Source organism: Labeo rohita, chromosome 5 (assembly GCF_022985175.1).
Source record: "Labeo rohita strain BAU-BD-2019 chromosome 5, IGBB_LRoh.1.0, whole genome shotgun sequence".
Lineage (NCBI taxonomy): Eukaryota > Metazoa > Chordata > Actinopteri > Cypriniformes > Cyprinidae > Labeo > Labeo rohita.
The window spans coordinates 27,608,665-27,631,317 of record NC_066873.1 but is presented as its reverse complement, the minus strand read 5'-3'; the positions used below and the strand labels follow the sequence as shown (position 1 = coordinate 27,631,317).

Genomic DNA, 22,653 nt, shown 5'->3' with positions numbered 1-22,653 from the left:
TAAGCAATAGTTGAGTTAAATAAAAGTGCCCAGAAGGTTGGGTTAAACATTTAAAACAACTTAATAGCTGGGTTTTTACTAGAAAAGTTTAGTTTAAATTATGTTAATTTGCTGAAAGCTGTTGGTATATTACAAAGCATTATAGCGTTTGCCTTCCTAATACTAACAAAAAGAGCACACGTTATAGCACTTTTCCCCATGTACCATTAAACATAAATAGTAAACAGTGTTGGGAAGGTTACTTTGGAAATGTAATAGGTTACAGATTACAAGTTACTTAATTTAAAATGTAATAAGTAGTGTAACTTTTCAGTTACTTTATTAAAGTAATGTAACATTACTTTTAATTACTTTTTGATTACTTTTCTAAATTTCTAATATTTTCAACTGTTAATCATTCTGAAACATTTAAACCAGGCAGATTTAACCTTACAGTAGCACTCAACACTGATTACTGTCAGACTTTCAAAATCCTTTATCACTTGTATTAAGATTATAATAAGTAAGGGATAACATACATCTTTATTTTGCGATAAAAACTGGCTGGATGTACATTATCCCACTTATTACACAGCTACTTGATAGATTATTGAGATGTTTTGTGTCAAAATAATTAGACACAAAACATTGATCTGAGTTGAAATATTTGAATGCAAAGCTTCCATGAAGAAATCAGTCGCTAGCAAACGGCAAGTTCAAACTAGACATTTTAGGGATACAGTGCAGTCATACCACTTTTCTTACACAACATTTCACCACATAAATAATTAAGTAGTAGTACTAGTTTGTTAGTTATCTTATAACCCATTACAGTGTACAAAAAAAAAAAAAAATGGCAGCAGCTGTGTTTATATGAAACAATAGAGCGAGTCCACAATACCAGGACGACAGAATTAAGAAATTGTCGACATAATACTGAATTAAGCTTTAATATGTTATTAGCTAATCAAACGCAAAGCTTCCGCCAAGAAAAACTATCAAGCATATAGCAATGACTTAAGTTGCCCCGAATGAGTCTGAGTTATTAGTTTTTACCAGTTGTTATCAGGGAATAACACACCGTGGAATGTCATGACTGACCAATCAGAATCAAGCATTCCACAGAGCCGTGTAATAATTTAATTTAAAGCACAGCCACCACAAATTCAGACTTTCTTTTTTTACTCATTTTTTGGGGCTTTTATGCCTTTTATTGTGATAGGACAGTAGAGAGATGACAGGAAAGAGCTGGGAGGAGAGAGGGGAGCGGGATTGGCAAAGGGCCTCAAGATGGGAAATATGTCGGCACACTAACCATGAGGCTATTGGCACCAACGCCCCAAATTCAGAAAATCATTGCGAGGTTAAATACAGATTTGAAATCATAACAAGAAATAGTTTAATAGCTGTGATACTGGGTTTGAAATCAAATGTTTGCATAGTTATGACAGAAAACACTGGCATCTAACAATGCCTTGGAAAAAACAATCTTAAAAAATAAAGTTTATGTATAAACCTAAATAGAAAATAAAACAGTTATCAAATAAGCATGTGTCCTGTTCTGTGTCCTTGACTCCTGAAACATTCGTGTCTCATTTTAGAGCAGTCAATGCAATTTATGAAAGAAGTCAATTGAATCTGTAAGTGTGGGTGGGTGTGTCAAAAAATTCAGATGTAATCCCCTTTGTAATCACTGGCATTTTTCAAAAGTAACTGTAATTTAATTAACTAATAACTAATTACAATTACATTTATTTTGTAATTAAATTACCTAATTCCGTTACATGTAACTAGTTACTCCCCAACACTGATAGTAAATTAATAAAAACTGGGAATGATTTTTAAACTGTATTCTCAGCGCTGTCAAAATAAAAGTCCCTCTTACGATGCTTTTCAGCCAAACTGAAAATCTTATTGGTAGATGCCGATAATAACAAAATACCAAATGTCAGCTGATATATCAGCCTTGGTTGACCACTACTGATTACTGTTTTGGATTGATTTGCAGTATTAATCTTAATAGTTATTGACTAGGTCACATCTGACTGATTTTCTTGTGTGAATCCTCTATTACATAGCATGAAGAGCTTGTGTGTGTGTGTGTGTGTTCAAAGCAAAACTCATTTCCTGTGATTAGTGTCCAGGTCATGTGCTGACCTCTACAGCTAAACTTTAATAAGGCTTCTTTCATTCATACACAGCCTCAGCACACTCCCCCTCTTAACAACCTGCTCATATTAAAGAATGTCTTTGTTCTGACCTGTAGAGATGATCTGTGTGTGCGCGCCCACATTTCTTCCTGGCTATACAGTATGTTTGTGTGTGTTAATGGGGCTCAAGCCTGTCTGAGGGCTGAGACATTGAAAGGCAGGGGTCCTCCTCATCTTCGCTCTGTAGTGTATCTGCAGCATGAGAGGCTCTCTGCACTGAGAGGAGCATCAGCTGGACGTGTTCTTCTCATCTGCTCTCACACTCATCCAGTGATAGGTGCAGAGGGGAAACACTCTTAGCACTTAAACCATTTACTGTCATTGATGTAGTTTGAATATTTTTAACGTGCATTCATAATGGAGCACTTAAATGATATGCTCTTGTTTACTAAAAGTCTGTCATTATTTGCTCACCCTCATTTCATTTTAAACCCATTTGACTTTTTCCCACAGAACACTTTTTTAATTAATTGATTAATATGGTTTGCACATTCTTAATGATTTGTTTACAATTTAGACTCATCTAGTCAAAGTCTGTAAGTTAATAGGTGAATTTGCATGCAATTTCGGTGAGACTAAAGCAATTATTTGTCATTTTTTAAATATCATAAAAGTACTTTAGACCCAGTCTGACCATAACAGTCTGATATTTGTGAAGTTAGACTAACAGACTTAGATATTCTGATTGTAGTTCATGTGTATGTAGACACGGACTGGTATTGGCCTTAGGTCTCCATACATTGTACGCTACGAGTCAAAAGTTTTTGAACAGTAAGATTTAAAAAATTTTGTAAAGAAGTCTCTTCTGCTCAACAAGCCACCATTTATTTGATCCAAAGTACATGAAAACAGTAACATTTTGAAATATTTTTACTATATAAAATAGCTATTTCTATTTACATTAAAATGTAATTTATTCCTGTGATTTCAAAGCTGAATTTTTAGCATCATTACTCCGATCTTCAGTGTCACATGATCCTTCAGAAATCATTCTAATATTCTGATTTGCTTTTTTCAGATTTCTTTAATGAATAGAAAGTTCAGAAGAGCAGCATTTATGTGAAGTAGAAATCTTTTTATCTTCACTTTTGATCAAATTAATGCATCCTTGCTAAATAAAAGTATTAATTTCTAAAATTTCTTCCCACCCCCCCTCCAAAAAAACCTCCAGGCTTTTGAATGGTGTATTGTATAATCTTACAGAAGCTTTTTATTTAGATAAATGCTGATCTTTGGATCTTTCTATTCATCAAAGAATCCAAAAAAATTTACACAACTCTTTTAAATGTTGATAATAATAATAAACAGTTCTTAAACAGCAAATCAGCATATTAGAATGATTTCTGAAGCATTATGTGACACTGAAGACTGGAGTAATGATGCTGAAAATTTAGCTTTGATCACAGGAATACATTACATTTTAAAATATATTCAAATAGAAAACAGTTATTTTAAATTGTAAAAAAAAAAAAATCAAATTTTACTGTTTTTGCTGTACTTTGGATCAAATAAATGCAGGCTTGGTGAGCAGAAGAGACTTAAAAAAAAACACTAAAAATCCTACTGTTCAAAAACTTTTGACTGGTAGTGTAATTCCATGGAAAAGGGCTAGAGTGTTGTCAAAATGATGGCCTTAGAATGACATGATGGTAAGTAAATGACGACAGAATATTTGTTTCTGGATTAACTAATCCTTTAACCCACCTAAAGGAGTGGAGTGGAAGTTCACTTCCAAAACAAAGATTCACATATAATGTACTCACCCCTTGTCATCCAAGATGTTCATGTCTTTCTTTCTTCAGTCGTGAAGAAATGATGTTTTTTGAGGAAAACATTTCAGCATTTTTCTCCATATAATGGACTGATATGGTGCCCTGATTTTAAACTTCCAAAATGCAGTTTAAATACGGCTTCAAGTGATCCCAAATGCGGTTGTAAATGATCCCAGCAGTTTAGATGTTTTTCTCTGCAGGGAGAGCAGAAAGAAAAAGAGAGATAAAGAGACATGGAGTCAGTAATGAATATATGTAAGCGGTCGGATCATGACCTTGTGGTAAGCGTATGTGCTTTTAAAGGCGAAAAAGTCATTTGCAGTCTTTCTATGGAGGAATTTAATAATCGAAGCTCATCAAGTATGACATATCACCTAAAAACACTGTTATACACTCTCAGATACAAAGGTAAGAAAGCTGTCAGTAGGGCGGTACCTTTTCAAAAGGTGAACCTTTGTAGCTGAAGGATTCATATTGGTACCTTAATGGTACATATTAGTACCTGAAGTGTATACATTAGTACATGAAAGGTACCAAAGTCCAGTGACAGCTTTTGTTTTTTGTTTTTTCTGAGAGTGGATTTAGAGGCAAATTCAAGATCTGAGCTGAGTGATGGCAGGGAATTAATCATAAATAATTATCTTTCACAAATATGTTCTATTGGCAGCTTTGTATAAATAAAAAACGTGTTATGGACACTTGAGCAAACGTATTCTTATGAAATATGAAGAAATCAAACATTCCTCAGTCTCTTCTAAGGATCTTCTTGTTAATCTCTAATATCTCTGTACTATTTGTTTTAGTGGCAGAAATGGCTACAGGCTCTGATATGATCGCTGGTAGTTAGAGGAAGCCTCATAAAGCAGAGATTAGAAGAGCGTGGCATATCTTTCCCACGTTCTCACATGTTCTGTCATGATTTGCGTTACTGCCTGTCAGATGGTTATCATTGCTGGAGAGGGCTGTGGAAAAAGGCTTTACATTGATTGATCGTTATTGTTCTACAGGAAAAATTATACTTTATAGTTTTGTTTCATTATCTTAACAATGTATTATTCCATTCATTAGATGCAGCATTAGGAATATTATTGTGTGGCATGTCACTTACTTTGTTCATAACTGAACATTTTGTAGGAACATTTTCATGTAGAAATCATAATAAGCAATAGAAAATGCATTATACAATACCGTTCAAAATGTGGTCGGTACTATTTGTGTGTGTGTGTGTGTTTTATATACTTTAAATGTAATTTATTGGCAAAGCTGAATTTTCAACAGCCATTATTATAGTCTTCAGTGTCACATGATCAAAATACTGTATGCGAAATTTGTTAAGCTAATTTTTTTTTTTTTATTAATAGGAATGACAAGGGTCAATTTTTTGAAATTGAGATTTATACATCATCTGAAAGTTGAAAGCTGAATAAATAAGCTTTCCACTGATAGGACTATATTTGGGCAACTATTTGAAAATCTGAAATCTGAGGGTTCAAAAAAATCTAAATATTGAGAAAATCGTCTTTAAATTTGTCCAAATAAAGTTCTTAGCAAAGCATATTACTAATAAAACATGTAGTTTTTATATATATATGGTAGGAAGTTTAAAACATATCTTCATGGAACATGATCTTTACTGAATATCCTAATGATTTTCAGCATAAAAGAAAAATTGGTGATTTTGACCCATACAATGTTTTGTTGGCTATTGCTACAAATAAACCGTGCTACTTATGACTGGTTTTGTGGTCCAGGGTCACAAATATTCCTTAAATAGAGATGGTTTGGATGTATATTATGATAATTACTAATTGTAGGTACAAAATTACAATAATCCAGATCCATCAACATTAGAATCAGAGTAAGAACAATGTAGTGTGGATCTCATCCGGTATTACACACTTAATAAATGAGACCATATTGTATGGATTCTAATTGATTTTTCTGAAGTTGAAGTATCCTGTTTCCTTCACATCCTGAGTGTGTTTATCATATGATCCTGTTTCTAATGGTCTCAATCCTCTTCCTTACACTCTCTCTCCTCCTTCCAGCAGCTCCAGTCACATATTTGAGAATGTACTGTTTTCTATGACTTACAGGCCAAGCCAAAAAAACAAAAGAAAAAAAGTCTTGGTCCTGTCTCTTTATCCATCCTTTATATTTCTCAGACTTCAGACAGCTGTCATACACACTCTCCTCCCTGCGAGTGAGAAGCGTGTCATACCTTGACACTCCAGCTGAAGTGTGAGCAGTAATATGAGGCTGTTTTGGTTAAGGAACATGGAGCAGTCAAAGTAATTGACTGTCAGATTTCACATCACCGGATACTTTTCCTCCCTCGCTTTTGCCTACACTCTCTCTTTCTGTCTCTGTTTCTTTTTTCCTTTTGCCCTTTTCCATTTTGTTCTCATGTACTTTTTCCTTCACTCACCTTTGGCCATAATAAACTCATGCCCTTTCCATCAAATACTTTGTGGCCTCACTGCCTCCAGCATTACCTATGAGCACATGCACACACTTACACGCTGTGATCCCAGATGCTATCATAATACAACATTTGAATGCACAATATGGTTGTATCTTACTTAAACCCAAGATTATCCAGTCTAATCCGGGTTTTAAAAGAAAAAAAAGGGCAACCTGGAAGAGGACCAAAGTGAAAATTGAGCCTGTGTGCTAATCCTCCACTGTCACGCTTAAACGTTTTATTTCCCTCTGTGAAAACTTCAGCTTTCTCTCTTCCGAACTTCACGTCTTTTCCTCTTTCATTCATCTTCTCTTTTTGTAATCCTTCAGTTCTTATTGCCCTAGGAAGCTTCACAGGAGGTAGACGTGGCGTTTATTTGTTGCGACAGGGCTCAGATGTGATCTGACTCGGCGAGCCCTTCATATGTAGAGCAACATGTGCCCTGTAGTTTATAACTGTGAAATCTCATTGAAGCATTACCTGATGCTAGGAGCTACACAATAGCATTAGCAGCCTAGAAAACCTGCTGTTGTCCGTGGATAGGAAAAGCAATTCAATTTGAAGGCATGTCTGTTTTGAAGTTGCAGACGTTTTTTCCTTAGAGACCACAAGTTATAACTTATCCTCACAACAAAGATAAGAAACTAAGCATCCCTGCATGATAAGACTGGTCATTAGTCCTCTTTATGGGGGTAAATGTGTGGATATTTCTGCTCTCTTCTTCATTCAGTTTAAAATTATTTTATAGTGTTTGTGAGGCAAACAATTTTGAAACATTTAAGGATAGGAAAGTGTATGAAATATTTATGTAATGTGGTTAAAGTAAAGGCTCTATTGTTCTCTACTGTCTAAGCCATGACAGTATGAATAATTGATGAATGATATAAATGAATAATATGATAAATAATTGATGTATAATGTGAATATTCATTTTCATTTGAGAGATAGATAGATATACTGTCAGGTAATATTATATTTTTTAATTGTGCGAGCTTTTTTCTTTGTTCTTACAGTCTAAAAAATGCTAGGTTAAAAACAACCCAACTTGGGTTATCTGGCAACCCCGTGCTGGGTCAATATTGGACAGAACACATGTTGGGTTATTTTGACCCAGCTGGTTGGGTTAAATGTTTTACCAAACATGCTGGGTTATTTTATTTAAGCCAACTATTGTTTAAAAATGATTATATTGCTGGCTTAAAATGGACTGGAATTTATCAAAAACACACACGGAATTACTAGAGGCAACAGCAATAATCAAAAGATGAATGTTAATTATTAAGCAAAAATACATGGACAAAATACAAGACAAACTGAATTTATTTGGGTGAATACAGCATGGTTTACAATATTACATACATTAAACTTGTTTAACAAGTCACGATCCGATTCCAGAACGATTCTTGATCTACATTTTTCCCCAATTAATTCTTCTGCTGTGCAAATACATCTTTACAACCTCACATTTTAACCAAAATTGCAGTTTCTTTGCTTTTTGTTTATAGTTGGAATCTCTGTCAGTACTGCCATCTTAAAAGCAGGGGTGTGAATCTTCACTGGTTTCATGATTCAATTGTCATTATCAACTCAATATCACTATGCATCACATTCTCAGTTTTCAATATTACTGCACATGGCTACATTTTCATATAAATTTTATATCAAATTTATTTTGTGCAAACTTTTTTTATTATGTAAACAGGCTAATTTTTAAAACAATCACTTATTTAAGATAAGTGTTCTTTAAGTATCGAAAGTTTTCAGACAATAGTTATGGGTTTTTCTTTTTTCCTCAGCATTATTGCCATTTTATTATTACTGATGAGACAGTGGCAGCTTTAACAGACTGTATTCACACTAATGCACAGATCTATTTCAGATCTGTTTCAATATATCAGATGTTTTGTCCTGCTCTGAAAATATAACTGACTGTGTGAACATCAATTTTGTATAAAAGTATTCGAAAATGGAAGTGCATTTAACCGCAGCTGCAATCGATCTTCAGGACAACAGACACAAAGCGCATGTGAAAGTCCATCAGTGCGCGAGTTTTGTGCATCTAATAATACTGTATTCCAAACGGTATTAATGAAAGCATATCTAAAGTAAAACACGGTGGGTGGAAGCACACACTGTCAAGCAATGTGTACGTGTCTAGCGGCTTTTACACCGAAACTGTGCTATGAAACCCATTCATTTTAATTGCTTGTGCCGCATGAGGACAGCTTGTTTCTGCGTCGACCAAAGCGCACGTGCAGTGGAGCGCACCAATATTCAGAATCGTTGAAGAAAGAATCGCAGTGCATCTGAGAATCAATTTTTTTCTCCCACCCCTACATTTTAGACATAAAACCAGTAACATTTAAAGGTAGCATTTTAATTTTAGTGTATTCAACTGTTCTCTGTAATCGCTTTTTACTGAAAAAGCGGTGGTATAAGTTATTATTGTATTATCACTGCATCTCTACTTTTTGCTTCTGAACAAAGTCAATGTCTGGTCTAAGCTTGCTCCTTCTAGTCCATCTATAATCATTTTTAGGTCTTGTTCTTGGTAAGTTTTGACCATCTGTGTGTGTGTGTGTGTGTGCAGGTGTGGGTTTACTGCAATGCAGGGCTCACTGAGCATGTGCCGGTAATAGTCTGTACTCAGCCAGGAGTCCAATATCCCTCTCTTCTGCCTTCTCTCTGCCTTTCAGTCTTCATTTTTTTTTAGTTCCTCTCATTTCACCATTATCTGCAAATAAACTAAAAGAACCATTAGAACCTTTTCTTACACCAATGGTGGTCAGAAATCTCTCTGCTTTATATGCATCCTCATCTGTCAGTGCAAAGTTCCTCCCCTAGTGAGGTTCTTCCTCTCTTAACTTCCTTTAATTTTTGCTTTTACCCCTACTTAGTCTTTCTTCCTGTTCCTCAGAATCTTTGCTTTAATATGTATGTGGTTTCTGAAATTGTTGAACAGGAATGAAAGTGCATTGCAAATCCATTTTTCGTTCTGTACCTCAGTTTCAGAGCCACATTTTTCAGTACAGCACAACAAAATATAATGAATCATATAAAGAACATAAAGAAAATAGCAGTTTGTTGATGTTTTTAAATGAAACTAAATGTAATGCTTTTAAAATAAACATAAAGGTTTCTTTTTAGCTTCTTTATAGTGTTACAACATTTGCAGTGCATTCCAGCAAATAGAAAGCTAGGATTTGTGTTATTAAGGCCGAATTGTTTGCAGTATGTTCCCTGCTGTGGAGAAAAGTTTGTGGTTGACAATACACCGAGGTTGTTGATCCAGATATAGTTATTGCTGTGCCAACTTGGCTACATGTGAGTTATTTTGCACTTGCCAGCTGATTCACAGACATAAAACCCTTTTTTTTAAAGATGCATTTTCTTCTGTAATAATGTGGTCTTGTTGTGGTCTTGTTCTGAGCCTGGGTTTAGGACGATTCAGTCATAATTTCAAAAATGGTGGAGATAATTCTGTTACTTCAGAACTTGAGTACCTAAAGGCATCTTAACCAATCAGATTTATTCAAATGACTTAGCTGTGAATAAATCTAAATAGTAAAAAAACATGAATTGCAGCAGTTGATACAGACATGGCAACAGTCAACATGGCATCATCTCATGTGCACAATGACATGATGGCTTATAAAAAACAGAAGTCAGTGATGAAATCCAGGAACAACAAACAGAAAATTTGACTGTATTTACTTTTCATGAACTTCCTCCATTTGTTCTCAAATTCAAAATACCAACATGAAAATGAAAGGTTTGATTTTATTGCTGAAAGAAAATTACACATTTTTCCATGTGACCTTAATATCAGTTACTGAAAGTTGAATAAATGTTTTTCAATGAAAACCAATATTTAAAGTCTACTTCCAGAACAAAAATTTACAGATAATGTAATGTACTCACCCCCTTGTCATCCAAGATGTTCATGTCTTTCTTTCTTAAGTTGTAAAGAAATTTGTTTTTTGAGGGAAAACATTTCAGCATTTTTCTCCATATAATGGACTGCTATGGTGCCCCGAGTTTGAACTTCCAAAAAGCAGTTTAAATGCAACTTCAAACGATCCCAGCAGAGGAAGAAGGGTCTTATCTAGTGTAACAATCGTTATTTTCATTAAAAATAAATACAATTTAAATACTTTTTAATCTCAAATGCTCGTCTTGTCTTGCTCTGCCTGAACTCTGTGTATTCTGGTTTAAGGCAGTTAGGGTATGTCGAAAACCAGATAGGGTATGTTTTCTCCCTCAACTTCGAAAATCATTTCAAAATCATCCTACATCACTGCAGAAGTACCAACCCAGTCTTTGCAAAGTAAACATGCAAAGAAGATCAAACAAAAAAGGTAAAACAGCGGTGTAGGGCGATTTTGAAGTTTGGAAAGAGCAAGACAAGACGAACGTTTGACATTAAAAAGTATATAAATGGTATTATTTTTTTATGAAAATAACAGATCGTTTCGCTAAATAAGACCCTTCTTCCTCGGCTGGGATTGTTTACAATCGCATCTGAGATTGTTTGAAGCTGCATTTTGGAAGTTCAAACTCAGGGCACCATAGAAGTCCACTATATGGAGAAAAATGCTGAAATGTTTTCCTCAAAAAACATAATTTCTTTATGACTGAAGAAAGAAAGACATGAACATATTGGATGACAAGGAGGTGAGTACATTATCTGTAAATTTTTGTTCTGAAAGTGGACTTCTCCTTTAAATGCCTTATATTTGAATCAGTCTTTCTGCCAATAGTAAAATGTCAGGCTATAGGAAACTAAGATTGTGTTATTTGCCGTCATAATGAACCAGGACGCAAAATTATTTTAAAATCTTTTCTTCTACAGTTTCCATGTGGAATAGGTTCTGAAACAAATGCAGAGATTTGTTGTTTCCGCCTGTAAATGGCTTACGTATTCCCGCTGGTGTGTAATATATTAATATAGTGTCACGACTCCTTTGTATGTGCAGCTGGGATTGATTCTGTTCTTCTCTCTCTTTCTTTCTTTCTTTTCTCAGGATTGCATCCAGCTTAACCAGTACAAGTTAAAGAGTGAGATTGGAAAGGTAAGCCCTCCTGCATCATACCCATATAGTGTTATTTTGATAGTCGACATGCATATAGACATCAGAAAAATCTCATGGCCATGTTGTGTTTTATAGCAGTCATTCAGGCATTCAGACACTGACCCTTACTGACCTGCCGCACAGTCTCATAGTCTGACTCATCTCACTCTACCTATTTTGTTTGTCATTTTTCCTCTATCCATTTCTTCTATTTTAAAGGGCTCATATGGTGTTGTCAAGTTGGCGTACAACGAGGATGATGACAGATATTACGTAAGTATATTTTAAAATAACTTGTCCTTGTTGCATCATCCTATGAATTTGGTGATGCTATAGTTGGGCAAAAATTACACAGTTCAGCTTTAAACACAATCACGAAGTGAAAATGTAAAATAAAGGTAAAAAACAATATACTGGGGAAAAGAGACTGCGAAGAGAAGAGCGGCATGACAGAGAAGATGATGGAGGAGAGGCAGGATAGATTGAATGGTTATGAAAATGAGAGCAGATGGGGGAGGGTTGTGATATAACAGAAATGGCAGGAATGTGCAGCAGCCCTTAATTTCATTTGGAGCTGTTTGTATCAACCATCACCATCACTGTCGATCACAATATGCACATCAAACCAAACAAACACACATACACATAGATAGACATACAAAAAGATTATATTTTACTGTCCTAAAAAAAGCCTTTCATCAAGAACGCAAGCATAAAAGGTTCTGTTCAAATTATGTTTTAATATTATATGTTTTTAGCATTTTTGTTGTAAGCAAGGCATGAAAATTGTTCTGCGGTGTGAACCTCATTGTGAACTGAAATGCAGAAACATCAAAATAAACAATATGGACAGAAATAAAACGTGAATACTGTATATATAATTGGCATTTACTTCTATCTAAAATTGACTGGTCATTAATTTTTAGCTTGTCCTAAAATATTTTTAAAAAGTAGTATTTTGTCACCAAGACCTGTGGTAGGATTTGTTACAGTAAATAGAAATCTATTTTTAAGTGGACAGTATTATGGACATACTTTCCCAAGTTGCTAATCAGATTCCCACAGGAAGTAAATAAGATTGTTTTCCAGCTTTTCAAGAAGAGGTGCTTGACAGAAAGTGAGATTTTCAGCATTAATAAGCATAAAATAAGCTAAAGCTGTGCTTATGTGTATGGATGGAGGCAACATATGGGAGCCTAACAGTCGGAAACAATGTGTCAGAATAGCTGAATACCTTAAAATGCCCTGCAGTGTGACATAAAACTGCTTTACTCAGCATTTTTAAATTGTATGATTGTGTATGCAGTTTTTATGAGCTTACATTAAAGAAATAGCTCACCCAAAACTGAAAATTTGCTGAAAATGTACTCACCGTCCGGCCATCCTAGATAAGTTTGTTTCTTTATCAGAACAGACTTGGAGAAATTAAGCATTAAATAACTTGCTTGCCAAAGGTTCCTGTGCAGTGAATGGGTGCCGTCAGACTGAGAGTCTAAACAGTTGATAAAAACCTCACAAGTAATCCACAGGATTCCAGTTCATCAGTTAAAGTCATTGGACGCAAAGTTCACTTTTACATGTTGTTTGAACATTAGTGTGTGTTGGTAGTGTATGTACACATACCCTATAATGATAAAAATGAGCAGAGCTCATTTGCATTTAAAGGAGCAATCCATTAGAATGGGTTGGTTTTTGCAGAGTTCTTTTTGACAATGTAAAAATGGTGTTGTTTTACACTAGCATTGAGAATTTTTAACCAAAGTATATTATAGACTTTTCTTTAAGACCCTGAGGAATAATATCAACTTGTGGAAAATGGGCTTTCGATGATTCAGTGAAAGCTGTGTTTATCAGAAACAAATCATTAAGTAAAGTGTATTTAACTTTAAACCATACACTCAAAAAATGCTGGGTTAACTTGGGTTATTTGGCAACCCGACTCTGGGTAAATATTGGAAAGAACACATGCCTGTGAAGGGCTACTGTTCGCCAGGGTATCGCCAGATCGTGGCCCCACGTTTCATTAGTAGCTGAAAATGCCGTGACTGACTCCAAAACCTGCCCATAAACAAACAGTACTGACATCAAAAAACATATTTTAAAATCAAATTAAATTAAACTCAGTACTATAACGAATAAAATCTGTTTATTTTATGCAAGGCAAAAGGCGTTTCCATCATGCTGGCACAGCTGACTGTCATCTCGCCCTTATGTTGCGTTGTGTTGTGTAAAATAATACAATTAACAGCACAGCACAGTAAAGACATTATAAATGAAATAAAATGTATACAAACCTTTATTTAACTGAAGAAGTGCACCAAGTCGGCGGTGCTGATAACTAGCAAAAAGCCTGCGCTTTGACTGTAACTCAGCAGCTGGGTTGTTTCGTCAGAGACAGGCTTAACTCAGCGGGTGTGTAGAAAAAAATAACCCAGCATTAAAAATGACCCCGCAACTTAGTTACAGAAAAACTACCCAGCACCTGGGTAAAAATATTAAAAACAACCCAATAAATTGACCCAACAGGCTGAACCCAGCATTTGGGTAAAAAAAACAACAAAAAAAAACTTCTTGTTTTTTTTTTTTTTTTTTTTTTTTTTTTTAGAGTGTAGCTTCCATAATCCATAATAACGTATCCTCCAGTGAAAAGGTTAAAAAAAAAAAAAACATCTTAATGATGGATTTGATTATTGTAAACTCACTGCTTTTTACTTCACAATATTACTTGTGGATTATTGTGATGTTTTTATCAGCTGTTTGAGCTCTTATTGTGACGGCACCCATTCACTTAAGAGGATCCATTGGTGAGCAAGTGATGTAATGCTAAATTTCTTCAAACCTGTTCAGATGAAAAAAACAGACTCATCTACATCTTGATGAACACATCCTTTAATGGAGAGACTATATGGAATGTATGGAAAGGATGCAAATATGCTCAAAAGGTTTAGATGCAAAATAAGGAAGGCACATAGTGTAAATGACTTGGATGGACATGTTCTTGTTGCTGCTAGACAGGGTGTTTTCAGAGTCTCTGAGATTCCGGATGGACAGACGCTTGTGCACACCGCTGTCTTTAGAGTGTACAAGTAGTGCTAAAGAAAATCACATCTATTGAGAGCCTATTCACTGGACGAAAACACTTTGTTAATAAGAGAGGTCAGATGAGATTGGTCAGGCTCCTTCATGCTGAGGAAAAAGGCCACAAACACTCAAACTAGCACTTCTCACAACAGGAGAATGGCACAGCTGAAATCATAACCTTGAAGAGAATGGGCTTTCAACAGCAGAAGTCTGTTCCCAAATCCTCTTCTGATGGACTCTATATATGAGCTACAAACTGGATGGCTCAACAGTGGAAAAAAAACAACAACAACAACAATTCTAAAGCATTTACATACTAGGATCGAAATTCAACATGACATCATAATAATAGTGTATAAAGGGCATCTTATTTTGTATTAGGTGTAACTAATAACACTATTTTTCTCCCTTGTTTGTAGTTCAGCTTTGTGCAGGTCTCCTGATCACATTTGAATATTTTCCTCTCCTCCACATAATCATCTGTCATAATAGACAATGTGTCTGAAAGCAAAATATAGCTCCCGGTTCCCAGCTGCATTCATTAATTCAAGCTGTGTGGATATATAACAGCAAGGATGAATAGAGGACAGAGATCAAATCCCTTCATAAAGGCAGAGTAGAGTGAGGCTGCCCCCGTCTCTGGCCTTTACACTCCACCGGCCTCGCAAAACCTACAGTATAAGCAGGGTATTACCGCTCTAACAATCAGCTCACATTCTCTTCTTCTTTACAGGTAGAATGAATCCTGAAATTATATCTTGTTCTTCATTTTTCTCTTATTTTTTCTCCCCCTTGCAACATCTGACCATTTTCTGCCTGTCTTTCGCTCTCTTTCAACAGTAGTTAAAACATACCAGAACCAGAATCCATTCAGTTTGATATTTTTATTGTCAGTCAAACTTAGTTTGATTTAAAATGTAATTTATAAAATAATGTATAATGTTTTTGACATTGATATTGATGATAATAATAAATGTTTATTTTGCTTAATATCAGCATATTAGAATGATTTCTGAAGGATCATGTGACAGTGAAGACCGAAGTAATGAAAATTCAGCTTTTCATCACAGAAATAAATTCTGTGTTAAATTCTATAAAAAAAAATTGAAAAACATTTATTTTTAATTGTAATCATATTTCATTATATTACTGTTTTTACTGTATTTTTGGTCAAATAAGTGTAGCCTTGTTGAGCATAAGAAAATACAGCAAAAACAGTAATACTGTCAAATATTTTTACTATTTAAAACAACTGCTTTCTATTTGAATATATTTTAAAATGTAATTTTTTCTTGTACTCAAAGCTAAATATTCATCCTCATTACTCCAGTCTTCAGTGTCAAATTATCCTTCAGAAACCATTCTAATATGCTGATTTGCTAAATAGACATTTATTATTATTATTATTATCAATGTTCAAAACAGTTGAGTACTTTTTTTCAGGATTCTTTGATGAATAGAAATATCCAAAGATCAGCATTTATCTGAAATAAAAAGCTTTTGTAACATTATACACTATACCATTCAAAAGCCTGGAGTTGGTATAATTTTGGGGAAAATAAATGATAAATTAATCCTTAAAAAATTAATACTTTTATTAAGCAAGGATGCTTTAAATTGATCAGAATTGATGATAAAGACATTTATAATGTTACAAAAGATTTCTATTTCAGATGCTGTTAAAATTCTGTTCTTTAAAACTTTCTATTCATCAAAGAAATATGAAAAACATCTGCTCAGCTGTTTTCAACATAATAATAATAATAATAATAATAATAAATCAAAATGTTAGAATAAAAGTAGGAAGTATCATGTGACTGGAGTAATGATGCTAAAAATTCAGCTTTGAAATTACAGAAATAAATTACATTTTAAACTACATTTAAGTAGAAAACAGTTATTTTAAATAGTAAAAATATTTCAGAATATTATTGTTTTTGCTGTACTTTGGATCAAATAAATGCAGGCTTAGTGAGCAGAAGAGACTAATTTAAAAAACACAAAAAATCTTACTGTTCAAAAACTTTGACTGGTAGTGTGTATATATATTATTTTTAAATATTGCAATATAGAGGCGTTTTTACTCGTCGACCCCACTGTACTTTTCATAGATTACAGTAAATATAGATCCATCACCTCCTACAGCAAACGTTCTGTATTGCTTACTTGCTGATTCATCCTATCGTTTCCCAGTTGTTTGCATTCTGATGCTTCAGTTCTTTGCGTCCCTGCTGCATTCTAAATAGCAATTTTCTTTCGTCGTGCTCACCTCTGACATGTTCATAAAACATTCATGGTTTCCTCTTCACTCTTTGACGAACTGAGTTATTTAAACTCGTCAGCACAACAGACGTAGCCTCCTCCAGCTGTCCTTGAGAGCGAGGAGGAAAGCACTCCTTCGTATTGCTAACTGTTATGGATTTATGTCTAAAGTTAAAGATGAAAGGCCATTTTTAATGGAGACGTGTGTGTTTTAAAATGTATTATTCTGAGATATTGGATTTTATAACATGAGAAATGTTTCAACAGGCATGTGCTTCAGCTAAACATTGAATCATCTCCATGATAATATGTGAAATTGTGTCTTGAAGAGCTCAAGGATGAATTCTGAAATTGTCCAGAACTCACTCATTATGAAACCTCATGTTTTCCGCAGGTGTTAGAAACTGGCAGCCTGTTGTATTGCCATTCTCTGACTGTAATGAGCAGAGTGGCAGAGATTCAGCGAGCACTTCCCACGTTACATAAGTCTCCAAATTTCTCTGTGCCTTTCATCCCTGCAGAAAAGACACAGGTGCACAATTCTTTTATAATGGACATCTTCCATTGTTAAAAGATACAGATGACTCAATATGTGTTTCCCGGGAAGTATAGATTTTAAAATCCCAGCTCTGTGTGCCAAAAGCAGTTGATTTGATTAACATTTCAATTGCTTACAAAGACATCTGATCCAAGCATCAGTGGTTGATTGTGCACAACCTATTTGGTTCTTTTCTTTAGAAAAACCCAAGTTGATTTACAAACCACAGGGGCTTTGGTCTGCTTGCTTCTTATAGTCTGTCACTCACTGTTTGTGACCAAATTTCCGCGTTCACTTTAGCAATCACCTACGCGGGAGCACTGCTGTAAGAGGAATCTCGAGTGTCCCATCAAGGCCAGAAGCAAACGAGAGGGCTGCAGTTGATTGAACTCTGTTAAAGCTTTGTTTGATTAGTATGCAAATGGGAAAAGTCAGTTGATTATGTCACCCACTTTATAGATTCAGATGGAAATATGTGTTTGAGAACATCTCTATGTTGAATATTTTAGTTCAGAGCTTAAGATTGTCTGTTTGTCTCTTTTCATCTGTTTCTTACTTGTTTTGCAGGCAATGAAAGTGGTATCTAAGAAGAAGCTGATGAAACAGTATGGTTTTCCCCGTATGTATGGCATTTAAATTAAGTTCTAATTTGAAACCAGATGTTATGCCCAGCAGATGTTGTCCTGTGAGACAGTCCAGTTAAAGAATTTAGTACTTAAATGAAGCAGCGTCTTTAGTTGCATTCTTTCACTTTGCAGGCCGCCCTCCTCCAAGAGGTCCCAAAGCAGCCCAAGGGGAGCAGCCCAAGGTGCTTGGTCCTCTAGAGAGAGTTTACCAGGAGATAGCCATCCTGAAAAAACTGGACCACCTCAACATAGTTAAACTGGTTGAGGTAAGGATTGTGGCCATATTGTTAATAAACTTCTGCTGATTAATAGTGCTTTAATAGAGAAAATAATAATAAAGGAACTTCTGTTCTGTTTTTTCTAAATGTTCTTCCTGAAAATATGGAAGCCTGTTTCCACCACTGAATAAACTTAAAAAAGGTTATTGCGACTTTTTTGACTTTTTTTTGCAATTGCGAGATTGCATCTCACAATTCTGACTTTTTTTTCTCAGAATTGTGAGATACGAACTTGAGTTCATATGAGTTTATATCTCACAGCTGACTTTTTGAGTTGAGTTAGAGTCAGAATTATGAGATATAAAATCCCGATTCTGAGAACATATCAGTCTATTTTCCCCGTCAAAATTGGACTTTGTAGCTCGCAATTGCAAGTTTATATATTACAATTCTGAGAAAAAAAATCAGAATTGCATGAAAAAAGTCAGAATTGTGAGAAACAAAATCGCATTTGTATCACATTTTATCGCATTTTAATCCTATTTCATGTCAATTCTGACTTTATTTCTCGCTATTGTGAATTTATATCATGCAATTCTGAGAAAAAAAGTCAAAATTGTGAGTCTATATCGCATTTTTATAGTTGTCTCGCACTCTGATTTTAACTCACAATTACGAGTTTATATCATGCAGTTCTGACTTTGTAACTCCAATTGGGAGTTAAGTCAGAATTGTGAGATATAAATTTGCAATTCTGAGAACAAATCAGTCTTTTTTCCTCATCAAAATTGGATTTTATAACTCGCAATTGCTAAAAAAATTGAGAAAAAAAAAGAATTGCATGAAAAAAAAAGAATTGCGAGAAACAAAATCGCATTTGTATCAGTTTTTATCGCATTTTAATCTTTTTTATGTTAATTCTGACTTTATTTCTCGCTATTGTGAGTTTATATCATGCAATTCTGAGAAAAAAAGTCAAAATTTTGAGTTTATATCGCATTTTTATAGTTGTCTCGCAGTTCTGACTTTATAACTCACAATTACAAGTTTATATCATGCAATTCTGACTTTATAACTCGCAATTGTGAGTTAAGTCAGAATTGTGAGATATAATATCACAATTCTGAGAACATATCAGTCTTTTGTTCCTCCTCAGAACTGGACTTTATAACTTGCAATTGCGAGTTTATATCTTACAATTCTGAAAAAAACATCAGAATTGCATGAAAAAGTCAGAATTACGAGATACAAAATGGCATTTGTATCACTTTTGTTATAGTACTTTTATCGCATTTTATATTATCTCACAATTCTGACTTTATTTCTCACTCTTGTGAGTTTAAATCACACAATTCTGACTTTAGAACTTGCGATTGCAAGTTTATATCATGCAATTCTGAGAAATAAAGTCAAAATTGAAATAAAGTCAAAATTGTGAGATAAAAAGTCACAATAACCTGAAACAAGTTCTTCCTTCCAAACAAACTTTTAGTTCTTTTGGATGTCCTTTGTTTTTTACTTTCTTCCTTCCATGCAAACTTTTGGTCAAACTTGCTTTCTTTTCTTGATTCTTTCTTGATAAACTCACTTTCTTCTGAACACTTCTTTACTTCTGAAGAAACATCTTTTCAAACTCCGTTCCTTCCTTGCTTCCATCCTTTACAATGAACAAATGAACAATCCCTTTGAACAATTTTATGATTCCCTTTCTTTCTTCATACTGAATAAACTACTTCTCAACAAATGAATGAACAAACAAACACACTTCGCTTCTGAACAGCCTTCAAAATGTTATTCTTCTTTGCTTCAGAACTCTTTTAAAAAAAAAATTTAGTTTACGCCATATTTTCTGCCTTAGTTAATTGTACAGACAATGGGTCACAGGAAAAGCCAGGTGTAATAAAAAAAAATTAAATAGTACATAAAATAATAAAAATACAGAGAGATGAAATTTGGAAGGAAGCTGAACTAACAACTCAATTACCGAGCTATATTTCAGACTAGTCATGTGTCATTATGTAATTTGTGCCAAAGAGAGAACAAAATAATAGCAACACTAAAAATCAGCTAGGAGTAAATTCGTTGAAAAGAGACACCCTTAATGCTCCCCAGAATGGGATGTGAGAGGAGTGTGATCGATCCCAGGATAAAGAAAAGGAGGAGAGAATGGAGGGATGCTGAAGGAGAAAAGCGGCCATTCCTTCTCTCCCCCTGTGGTTCTGTCTGAGTGCTCTTCAATCACAGCAGCACCCACGTACGTCAGAAAAATTAGAAAAGAGGGGCGAGAGAGTGCGTGTGAGATAGAAATTGAATCCGAGCATGAAGAATGTTTAAAGGAAACTTAGAAAGTGAGGCAGAGGATCCACCTACACTTCAATCACCTGGGCTCTTCTACTGACGGCCCAAGTATAGTCTTAAGTCGGGAGTGTGTGGCCATTAGGAGCAATACAGGAATGGGGCTCTGCTGGCAGTGAAGGATGAAGCACCTGATGCTTATCGAATCTCATCAGCAGTGTAAAACTGAAAGTAGCGGCGCTGTGCCAGTGGCTTGGCTGTTTTTTTTTTTTTTTCATCTAGCTTGTCAAGAAACAAGCAGCTTTTTCCAACAAGCAGTGGTGTAGAATGACATGGCTTCAGCATTTTCATTTTAATTTAATCAAATTTCAGCTTTATAGCTGAGCAAGCTAAGAAATGAAACAAAACATGGTACTGTTAGACGTGCCTAATGCTATAGTTGTTAAAAATTCCAGTAGAGTGTGTTCCCTACAGAGCTCCTCTATAATGTTTTCTGCTGTAGATGCCTTTATTTTTTAATGTTGAAATTCCATATGCCTGAATCTATGTCTGCTGAACTGAATTTAATTTTATTCACAATGTTCTACAATAGCTTTCAGCTATTGATAACAGTTGTGTTCCGCGTAACACATTTGAGCATTTTTAATTAAATCCACACATTTTCCCAATAAAATCAGTCAAGAAAATGTTTAAAAATTAATTGAAGATAAACTACAGTCAGATTTGCTCTGGACATGCTAATGTGGTTACAGATTTTCCTAGACATAGAAACCCGGACATAGTATCTTACAGTGCCTGTAGCAGGTGGTGTTTTTAATAAAGTTTCTATTTCAGGTGCTGGATGATCCAGCAGAGGACAACCTTCACATGGGTATGCTCTTTTTTTGCAATATAATGTTGGTGATAAAATGACACCTATGTGTAATAGATTCAGAAAATGATGGTGTTTTTGCAGTAGCTAATGCTAGACCACTTGTCATTGTCAAAGCTGTGCATGCTCAGTCTGAAACTCCTATTAGACCAATTGTGTTGTATAATTGTAATTACACTACAGTTCAGTTAAAGGTCAGTAAATTGTTTTTTTCAAGATCGCATTAAAACTGATTAAAAGTGACAGTACAAACATTTGTTACAAACATTTGTACAAACATTTTTAGAACTAATTCATAAACATTTAACTCTTTCCACAAAAATATTAAGCAGCACAAATGTTTTCAACATTGATAATAATAAAAAATGTTTCTTGAGCACCACATCAGTGTATTATTATGATTTATAAAGTATCATGTGACGCTGAAGACTAGAGTAATGACTGCTGAAAATTCAACACTACCATCATAGGAATAAATTGCATTTTATAGTATGTTAAAATCCAAAACATTTATTTTATATTGTAATAATATTTTACAGTATTGTCTTTTTACTGTATAATAGCATGAGAGACTTCTTACTGACCCCAAAATTTTTGGCATTGTTTGTGTTCTATCATCATCGTTAACCATATATTTACACATAATCAATGTTTAACTCTTTCTTCTAAAGATGTGTTCTTTGGTTGCAGTATTTAACTGTTTGCTCCCATTAAAGGGATAGTTCACCCAAAAATGAGTTCCAAAACTGTAAAAGCGTCAACTCCTGCATCATCAGAATCACACGCATGCGTCATGGTACTCCCGTGAATGGCGACGCGGAGGAGAGGAAATTGTTGAATAAAGTCATTATTTTTGTTTTCTATGAGCACAAAAAGTATTTTTGAAGCTTCATAACATTCCGGTTGAACCACTGATTTCCCATGGACTATTTTAATGATGTCCTTACTAACTTTCTGGGCCTTGAACGTATTAGTACCAGTGATGTCTATGCAGGGTCAAAAAGCTCTCGGATTTTATCAAAAACATCTTAATTTGTGTTCCAAAGATGATCAAAGGTCTTAGAGATTTGGAACGACATGAGGGTGAGTAATTAATGAAAGTTTTCATTTTTGGGTGAACTATCTCTTTAAACTCTTTAAACTTTTGTCAGATCGGTGTCACTTATATCAGATCACCTAAATGAATGACCTGTGAGCACCTTGTCGCAGCAAAACTTTTGTCAGTCTGAAGTTTACCATTACAAACTTTACTTTTTAATGAAAGC

General features: G+C 34.6%; 1 protein-coding gene across 6 annotated transcripts in view; it reads left to right on the top strand.

Moving 5' to 3' along the window:
- camkk1a (calcium/calmodulin-dependent protein kinase kinase 1, alpha a) overlaps positions 1–22,653 on the top strand; it is a 101,835-nt gene that overhangs the window by 51,478 nt on the left and 27,704 nt on the right. For all 6 annotated transcript variants that reach the window (XM_051110387.1, XM_051110389.1, XM_051110383.1 and 3 more), the window contains 5 exons: positions 11,450–11,497; positions 11,717–11,770; positions 17,946–17,997; positions 18,137–18,270; positions 21,352–21,388. In XM_051110387.1, coding sequence (XP_050966344.1) covers positions 11,450–11,497; positions 11,717–11,770; positions 17,946–17,997; positions 18,137–18,270; positions 21,352–21,388 — 325 coding nt within the window. The remainder of the gene's footprint in view (positions 1–11,449; positions 11,498–11,716; positions 11,771–17,945; positions 17,998–18,136; positions 18,271–21,351; positions 21,389–22,653) is intronic.